This window comes from Rhopilema esculentum, chromosome 8, assembly GCF_057945365.1.
Source record: "Rhopilema esculentum isolate cy_ngs chromosome 8, ASM5794536v1, whole genome shotgun sequence".
Taxonomy (NCBI): domain Eukaryota; kingdom Metazoa; phylum Cnidaria; class Scyphozoa; order Rhizostomeae; family Rhizostomatidae; genus Rhopilema; species Rhopilema esculentum.
The window spans coordinates 8,923,256-8,932,882 of NC_142822.1; the positions used below are offsets into that span (position 1 = coordinate 8,923,256).

Genomic DNA, 9,627 nt, shown 5'->3' on the forward strand with positions numbered 1-9,627 from the left:
AAAAAAGAAAACAATGATCTATGACTACCATTTTCACTGCTTCCTTATTTTTCAAGACTGTCAAATCAGAGCAGATATTCACATGTCCAAGACATCTTCAATTTCTCTTTGGAGACATAACAGCAGTTTAGTATCAAGAAAAATGGAAAAACTAATATATACAAAAATTCAAGAACTACTGGGCAGGATACAACTTAAAAATGACGACAGGGGGTCAAGGTGTTCCATTTCAAAAGGAGGCAGCGGGACCAATTTTACAACGAACTTTCGCACAAGTATGACACAGAAGATTGTTGTTATTGGCGTAATATGCAGGACATTTCATCACACCAAGTTTTAACATATCCGGCTAAACGTAGAACCGAGGGGTTGCCAGGTAGTTGTTTCTTCTGGTCCCCTGGCGAAGATGCCATTGATATATGAATGTCCAATAACAACATTCTTACTTATTTGTTGGCATATTTTCAATGTCATTTTAACATAGTTCTGGGAAATATCATTATTAGCAAATACCTTGAAACGGTGAAACGGGTGTGGTTCTTAACAAACTCATAATTGATAAACTAAGCTTGAGCAAAATTGTAGGGAAAAGTTAACTGTCGTAGGGGATTCGCAGGGTTTTGGGGTGGGCATGTATGCTTGTTCTTATCTTTTAATTTGAGTTCCTGACCACATTTAATGCAGACTTGACTTCTGTCTCGTTCATGTATCTTTTTGTGGCGCTTCAAATGCGATGATTGGGTGAAACTCTTATTGCATTCATTACATTGATAAGGCTTTTCGCCACTATGGACGCGCATGTGCGACTGCAGATGTATCATTCTTGTGAACCGGCTATGGCAGACTTCGCAGTGGAAGGGCTTCTCGCCACTATGTACAAGGAGATGCCTCCGCAGGGTTGAGGACACCGTGAAAGACTTCCCACATTCTTGACATGAAAAGGGCTTCTCGCCTAGCAAATATAGAAGAGAAAAATATAAGTTACTTTAAGTAGAAACGCAGCAACTTAGAAAACCTAAGACAACTATATGTATTCAAGGCTCCTTGCTTGACCTGAAGTATCGCCACGTCATAGTCTTGTCATGGGTGTGCAGTACAACCACGGATCTCAAAAAAAGACTGGATCGAAGAGCCTATTTTTCTCCTTTATCAGCACGAGGAAGCGATCGAGTCTCTCCATGTTGGGACCTCTCGCGCTTAGGGCCGCCATGGGTAGAAACAGTACAGATACAGTGCTGCGCTTTTAATTATGCATTAATCGTTAAATTCTTAAATAAATTAAAAGACAACAGGCCTAGGAAAATAAGTAAACAGTGGATTCTCCCTTACATAAACTGAATACCACGGCAAAAATGTTTAACATCACTTATGAATGCTGCAAGTTCTTGTTTCAACGGTTATTTTGCATTTTGCTATGAAAAACAAATTGAACTAAAACCAACATGGTCGCTCTCTAGTCTCAAGCAACACAGCGAGGTCCTAACATGGACGCTGCAATGTGGAATAAACGCTGGGCTAGAGAAGCTAAATCCAGTCTTTTTTGAGATCAGTGAGTACAACATACCAAACATAGAAGTAATGGCATAATTCCTGTGTATCACTACAGGTAGTTGCATTCGCATCAAGATGGACATCAGCCTTGTAATCTTAGGTCCATTGCTAAGCCTTGCGTTAACAGAGACTTTGACAGACAGTTTCCGCTTGAAGTTAAAAAGAAAATCGAAAAGGGACTTTGCAATTTTCTTTTTGTGCCCTTGCTTAGTCTGTCTTTAACATACTTCAATTCCCTTCTCGGCTTTATCCTCAAAGGCAATTTTGTTGGGGAGATGAGCAAGAGCAAGGTTTTTAATGAGTGAGGCAGCCTTCCGCTCTGGAGTCAGAGAGCATGCACATGGAACGAAGTTATTGCGCATGCTCTCTGACGGAGGATTGTTTCACTCATTTAAACATTTTCACTCGCTCGTCTCTCCAACAAAATCATCATGAAAATTTCATCATGGGCTACCCGTTCTTCCACCAATTCTGTTACTCCTTCTCTGTTAAATTAATTGCTCATAGTTGCCTGATTACCTATAGCATGAAAGAAATAAGGTTTACATAAAATCAAAACACACCACTATGGATCCTCTCGTGATCTTTCAAATTACTCAAGAGAGCGAATTCTTTTCCACACACACTGCACTGGTAATCCTTCTCCCCAGTATGTTTTGTCAGATGGTACTTCAGACTTGACTTTCTTGGAAACCCTTTCCCGCAGGTCTGGCATTTAAACGGTTTTTCATCGTTGTGTCCCCTGAGATGCATTTTCAGCGAACTGCGGCTTGTGAAACGCGTTCCACATATAGTGCACTGATGCTTCCTCTGTCCAGTTCTGTTGCAAAGATGCGATTGTAAGAATGCAGCTGCTTGGAAAATCTTGCCACATTTCTCGCATCGATGTCCGCTGTTTTCTTTTGGTAAATGCATCAAGAGTTGGTGGTTGCGAAGTTGACTCTGCCTGCTAAACGATTTGTCGCATTTATCACACGACACGGGTACGTCAAGGTCCGAATCAGCTGAAAAAGTTCAATCTTTTCTCTTATTTATATAAATCTTTAATCATTATGTCCAACTACTTATAGGGTGCTCGCTTTTGTCAATTTTTTTGCATAAAAACCGAGTCAGATTACAAATCTCCGTTAAAATCACATTTTTATTTTTATTGCTCTTTTGTTGATTGACAAGTAAGTTCTAACAAATCAAAATCATTTCACAATTTATGCTTGCAAACACGTATTGGATACCAAAAATTTATGGTGACAAACCCTTCGTGCAAACATTAATGAAGGTTTTGACAGACTGAGCAATTACGATGGGGAATATGGATGCGTGTTCAAAAGCTTGACTGGAAGAACAATTCTTCTGAATAAAATGTGTGTTCTTCATTTCGTAACTAATGTTTTGCCATTCAAAGGCCTGTAACTGCTCGACAATCAGGACGTTTTAAACTTCATACAAGGTCAAAAAAGGGACTGGGCTTTAGAATGCTGAAGATTAAGTGCGAAGAAAAGTGACACTCGCCAACTTCTAGTTAGACTGTGTTACGTTATCTTGGTAAAACGAGAGCAGTTGGCAGCAAGAAAGCAGTAAATATCCCCCCCCCTCTCCTTATAACTTCACTGCAACGATTACAACCAGAAATGCGATTCTTTGGGCTTAATCAACAATACAATGTTCAGAAAGGGAAATTGCCGGATATTCAAGAAATAGGCAACTCCTAGGACAGAGACTTAAAAAAATTTTTAGACCACAGGTATTAGTAAAATCGAAGTTAGTTCATTCTTTCGAAGTATTTTCGACTAAGTGCGACTAAGTTGAGACTCGGATATGTATATGCCTTTTCATATCATTACGGGTATGGAGACGGCAGTCGAACAGTGGTCGAGCATCGCCATCAAGACAAAACCCTCGACAACAGGTACCTTTAACCTGTACCAATGCAAACAAACATTCTTACGCCAAGCTTTTAAGTAGATAAAAAACCGAACTGATTTTTTGAGTTTGTCTCGATGGTAGGGGATGAGAAAATTTCGGCTACATTACCATGTGAAATTTTTCGCTTGTGAAATCAATTTGAACATGTCTGGTGAAAAATTTTCGACTTGAAAAAAATGGTTGAAATCTAACTAGACAAAAAAACTGCGGACAGAGACACTTACCCTCGGGTTCCTTTGAAACAACGGCCATTTTATTATCGTTTTTTGATGAAGAAGTTTGTAGGAGTGCTTTGAGAAAGAATTCTTTAAATAATGGGTTTCGCTTCAGCTCATCCATGTGATCTGGGGCTGAAACCGGTAAAGAAAGTCTAAGCTGCAGGATCTACTGAGGATATACTTTATCAACTACAATCCCGTTTAAACTTAGTCCCAGCGACTGTTGTAAATGTGGCTTGTAAAAGCAACAGTTTCTGGCTGCAAAATCTGAAAATTTAAGACACCCTCTAAAACAATATCAGAGAGAACCACATTGGCTGAATTTAAGCTCTGAAACTTTTGCTAGTCACCAAGGACCGAAGGGGCATACCTAGAGAAATACAGAAACATTTTCGATGGCGTTTCAAGACTATTATTACATTCGAATTACACCCTTTATATATTTAGCAAGCATTTTATTATATTCGAATTACACCCTTGAACAACGGGCATGGCTATTGACGTCTAGTACTTAGCAAGAACACTGAATGTTTAGCCACTAATTTAAAGTTCAAACTTACACATGAAAGCATTGGTGCAGTGATCACCTGTGGTTAGTCATACTACACAGCAGGGACACTGGAGAGCGGGGATGTGGGAGGGCCAATGGGGGCAAAAGTGCCCTTTTAATTAAAATGATACCTTGTTCTCGGCCTTTTGTAATTATTAAAGAGATTCATATAAAATCCTGACTGTAGTGGCCTTTACATGACAAAATTTCTCAAAACTTCTACAAAATTTTCTTATGACAGCAGGAAGCCCATTTACAAGATGCCTACAAAACATTGAAATAAAATGACAGGAACTAGTAGAAGCTGGGAATTTTATTTTCAAATCCCCTTTTACTGAAGCCTGGCCCCCTTGTCCTTTGGTTGTTCTGGCATCCCTGCTACACAGGGAGGGAGGTGGTGTTTTCAGAAATTCTCATGTTCGGTATAAAATGAGCCAAAAATATGCTTGTTTGGGAAAATCAAAACTTTATTGGAAAAGAACAATTTACCAATCAAAACATTGGTCTCAGTTCATCCATTCAGGAACATTATAACAATAAATAAAACAGTAAAATGTTTGTAGTTTATTTGAAAGATTAACATGGTTGAATGGATTCTCAGGCAATATTTCAAGGCAGTGGTGTACTCCTTCTGTATGTATCATAATATAACCTTTGAAAAGTACTTTTCTAAAGCTGGTTTGTGATCAGACTATAAATCTTTTGACCCTTATGAAGCTACCTAATATTTGAAATGTCATGAACTGTTACACTGACATCAAAGCTATGAAAATTTCACATAAAGATTTGCCATTACAATGAATTAATTTTGGCTGAAATTAAAATACATACCTACAACACGGATGTAGCCTTCAAAAAAGGTGATAGTTACTGCTGTAACCCCAGTTCTTTCATACCATTCTTTTACCTTAAAATTGCAAGGTAACAATTTAACATCAACTGAACTAACAACTAAGGTAAAGCACAATTGGTATGTTATCAAAGAACAAATATCAGACTCGATAAGCAGCTTAAACTTTCAAATAAGCAGCCAAAGCAAATTGGCACTGAGGCTGTTGTCTGATAGTCATTTTTACTCAGCATCGGGTAGATCTGTTGGTTTACTTAATATGGCTATTGCTACTTGGCTGTTTATAGTGGATGATATGAGGTTAAAAGGTTGATATAAACATAATTAGCAGTTAATTTTCGTTCAGGCATGTGCACAAATGCAGTGTTGCTGGTGATAAATGGTCATAGGCAAACATGCTTGAAACTTGGATCAAATCTATTATTTGCACAAAAAGTAGAAATCTTCAACATCATTGAAACTCCGGTCACTACCCTCAAGGCTGCAAAAACTAACAGACTAAAAAGGCAATGAGGTTGATAAATGATCCTTGAAATAAAAAAGCATTGTTACTTACATTGTGTTCAAATAGTTCTAGTTTACTTTTATTGTATGCTGATTGCTCTAGTTTATTGGTTAACTTTGTCTCCTCAAAATCATCAGAATCCTCATCCTAAATAAGACAAAAAAGTTTCTTGATATTAAAATTCCTTTACATACTGCTTCAACTACATTTGCTTCATTAAACAAAACAGAAAATTATTGAGAAAAAACATCAAATTATAAATGAACCAGTAGTTACCTGTGCAACCATTGCCCAACCAACACGTACCACTGCTGACCATGGTACAACCATTGCTCTCCATGGTTGGGCAAGGTATAAAAATTATATAAATTATAAATATATTTGTGGCAAGCCATTCCAAGTGGGTAACTTGATTAAGGGGAGAGAATTCCCTATGATAGAGCATTCTATAAATAAAATGGACCCCTTCTGAGAAACATAACGATCATATAATTGTGTGTCATTTATAAATAAAATAATTCTACACCACCCTTCAAATCTTATAAACCTTGAATCTTCAAGCTTTGAATGCAGATTGTCCTTTAATTTTGCAAAATATTATGTCTCATACTAGAATCTTATGATAATTAGATGACATATGTCTGCAATCCATACTGAGAACAAGATTAACTTAATTTCACTATTTTGGTTCATTTACTTCTAATTTTTTGATATCATAATAATTTGCCATAAAATTTCTGCAGCACGAAATCTCTAGCTTGTTGTGCAAATTCTCCAGAGAATAGTTGTGAAATAATTTGGAGAATCTTTGTGTCGTAAAGAATTACCTTAAACAAGATAATTAAAGAATAGGGCAAAAATTGGCGTTAACTCTGGGAATAATGAGGTAAACATAGTCTATATGATGGTAGAAAGATCGGGGGAGGTAATATCAAATTCAATACTTACACTTTCAATGTAACTTGTTTTATCGGCTGCGTGAAGCTCTTTTGAAACACAGCTTCTTTCTTGTCGAGTAAAACTTTCTCCAGGTTCACCGCGGGCTAGGCCATTGGCAGAATTTTTAGAACGCAAATGAGGTAGAACATCAGAAGATTCAACTGAATCGATGCCCAATTCATTTACAACATAAGTACCAGTATTACTCTCTTCTACTGTTGCTTCCATTGGAAATTTTACTCGCTCAAGAGCTATTGAAATGACAAATAGCCTAGAAAAATAATATCAATGAAATCCCAGGGTCATAATCATCAACACACATGCAATAAACACTGTTGTTGTGTTGTGATTGTGACGTAGATTGTGATGTGGACATGGTTGTGTACGGTGGCCCTTGTCATCTACACTCTTTTTAATAAGAACAATTTTATAAGAACACGAGCCTCCAAATTGGTAAATAGTTAAGAAAAAGTTAAGAACAAGCTGAGGTTGAACTACTGTAAACTGCATCTCTGAACAACGTTTTTTCTCAAAATTGAGGATTGTTAGCAATGTGTGAGTGCTTTTTCGGTGAATATTCACATTTGTCAGCAAATTAAAGTTGTCTGACTCACTTTGTTGGCAAATGAGGCTTGAACACCATTTTAGAGCGAAGAAGAAGCTAGCACTCGCACTGCTTACAGCCTATTAGATTAAGAACAAATTAAGAACAATCCAGCCTAGCCTCAGATTTTCGAAAAAATTAAGAACAGTCAGCCTGAACTTAACTTTACTGGTTCTTGTAAAAAAGAGTGCATCTCTACACAATATCCCTTACACTAACGATAAAAAAAACTTACTAATAGCAATAAAATAACGTAAACTTTGCGTGCATGATCTGTAATATTCTGGGGAAAAACTTTTGTTGATGTCTATCTCACTATTGTTTGCTAAACTCTCAAAATCTGGGATAAGTGAATCAGTTGTTGACTGGTTCAGGTCTTATTTGTCACAAAGAATTCAAATAGCTTCCATCGAAAACTCGCATTCGTTGGAGTCCCACAAGGGGGTGTCCTTGGGCCCCTACTTTTCTTAATTTTCGTTAACGACATGCCTAGTTGTATCAAGTCCAGTAAAATATCACTGGAACTCAACGGCCAATCCCTAAACAGCAAAGAATCATTTAAATATTTAGGAATGAAGTTAAATGAAAACATGACCTGGCCTGATCACATATACATGTTAAGCAAAATGGTTTGCCAGAGACTTGGAGTACTGCGCCGAGTGAAGCATCTGCTGCCTCTGAATGCTCGTTTGACCCTATGGCCTATATAACTACCTAACATAACCTATTTCCGATTATTGTCATGAAACAATTACAGGCTCTTCAAAATAATGCGGCACGGACCATATTGGACCAGCCAAAATATTTTTCTTCTACTCTGGCTCTTCAACATTTATAAGAGGATCCCCTCTCTGTTCACCGACAAGGCCATCTATGTACTGCTGTCTACAAAAGTCTACATAACCTTATAGATTATGATTTACACTTCACCAAAAATCAATCAATACACGATCATAGCACACGCTCCCATCAGGACTTACATCTACTAAAACTGGGGCAAACAGCGTTTTTTTGTTTCATGCAGCCTCTGATTGGAACAATTTAAAGTTATCTTCCAGACAAGCACTTAACATTTATGCTTTTAAAAGACTTTTATGAGAAATTTTTTTTTACTTTTTTTATTCCTATTTCACAAATTATTGTTAATTTCTACAACTTCTTTTAACTTGAAAATGATATAATAGGGACAATCTCCATAAGAAGTTTTGGATAATTCATGTGTTGGATATTTCCGATGTGTTTTATCATTTTTAATGATATGATGTATTTTCTGACTTGGTTAGTTTGGTGCTTTATTACCCTTTTTATAGTTATTGATATCTTCTTTGAACCAGACTGTTTATAAAAATTCAGTGTAAATTAGCAAGTATTTTATAAAAGGGGCATTTTCCAGCGTTCTATTGGGCGTGGCCTAAAAAAGTTTCAGGCACACCCATTTCAGTCCCTCCACTCTTAGACTGGTGCGCGGTCCCTGGTTGTACACAGAAGTCCATCTGTCTAAAGTTGTATTATTAGGGGGTTAATCTGTGTTATGACATGTGGTTGGTTAAAACGGGTGTTCTTTTGCTATAAGTCAAATCGAGTTCTCGAATAAACTCGTAGTTGGCTTGGTTGCCGATAATTTTCGTGATAGTTTGGAGCACTAATTTTCGATTTGGTTGTTAAAACAAGAAGTCATTAGGGATTTATAAACTTTAAGAGCTTGAATTTCGTTTCTTCGTTAATCGTGTTCTGTAAACCACATGCGACAATTTTCAAATAAATGTGGCAAATAAATAATCATCAGGTACCATCTTCTATCAGTAGGTTGGCTACAATGACCTTCCAACTATCCCAAAATCTGAGTTTTAATTTGTTGTCATGGTCATAGATAAATTCAAGGCAAATAAATAGGAGCCCTTTTAATAGGAAGGGCAGGAGCCCAAAGTGCCATTTACCTAGAACTGCCTCTGAAATCGGACGTTTGTGAGTATCAAAAGATTCGTATGAATTCTGACTGTACTGCCTTGTTCATGACGACGTTTCTCAAAACGTGCAAAGAAAATTCCTATGCCAAAGTAAGCCGATATTCAATCGAAACAAAATTACAGTTACAATTGATAGAAAAAATTGTTGGTAGCTGGGAATTATTTTTGAAGTGCCTATTTGTTCAAGCCCCATGGTCAATCCAACATCCCTGAGTTTGTCCAAAGTTGCCGCATATCTTTCCCAATTTTTCGGTGACTCACCGAGTGCAAATCTGCCGAAAATTGCCAAAGGCACATTATTATCCATAATTTTCGAGCCAAAAATGGGAAAATTCTGAGGTATGGCTCAAATCTTCTGTCGAAACAAAATATCTTCCTGATTTTCATAAGGGACGGGGTAGATGTTGTCACTGACAACATAGAGCGTAAGACGAGGCCCTAATTGGCAGCAAGTCACAGAGGATCCGAGGAGGCACCGATGCACAATGGTGTCGAGAGGTTTGAATGTTTAAAAGTTTAA

General features: G+C 37.3%; 1 protein-coding gene across 1 annotated transcript; it reads right to left on the minus strand.

The window, feature by feature from the left end:
• Positions 1 to 17: 17 nt before the first annotated feature.
• Positions 18 to 6,868, minus strand: LOC135694553 (uncharacterized). The gene is made up of 6 exons (XM_065213350.2): positions 6,546 to 6,868; positions 5,649 to 5,744; positions 5,074 to 5,149; positions 3,699 to 3,824; positions 2,115 to 2,555; positions 18 to 952 (listed from the first exon to the last, which is right to left on the minus strand). The coding sequence occupies exons 1-6, from the start codon at positions 6,762 to 6,764 to the stop codon at positions 564 to 566; spliced, it is 1,347 nt and encodes a 448-aa protein (XP_065069422.2). The 5' UTR covers positions 6,765 to 6,868; the 3' UTR covers positions 18 to 563.
• Positions 6,869 to 9,627: the final 2,759 nt, after the last annotated feature.

Coding starts and splice junctions, on each gene's coding strand:
- LOC135694553 (XM_065213350.2), bottom strand. CDS start 6,764: ATGGAAGCAACAGTAGAAGAGAGTAATACTGGTACTTATGTTGTAAAT. Junction 5,745..6,545: donor AAACAAGTTACATTGAAAGT/GTAAGTATTGAA, acceptor TGTCTTATTTAG/GATGAGGATTCTGATGATTT. Junction 2,556..3,698: donor TGTTTCAAAGGAACCCGAGG/GTAAGTGTCTCT, acceptor GAACTTTTTCAG/CTGATTCGGACCTTGACGTA.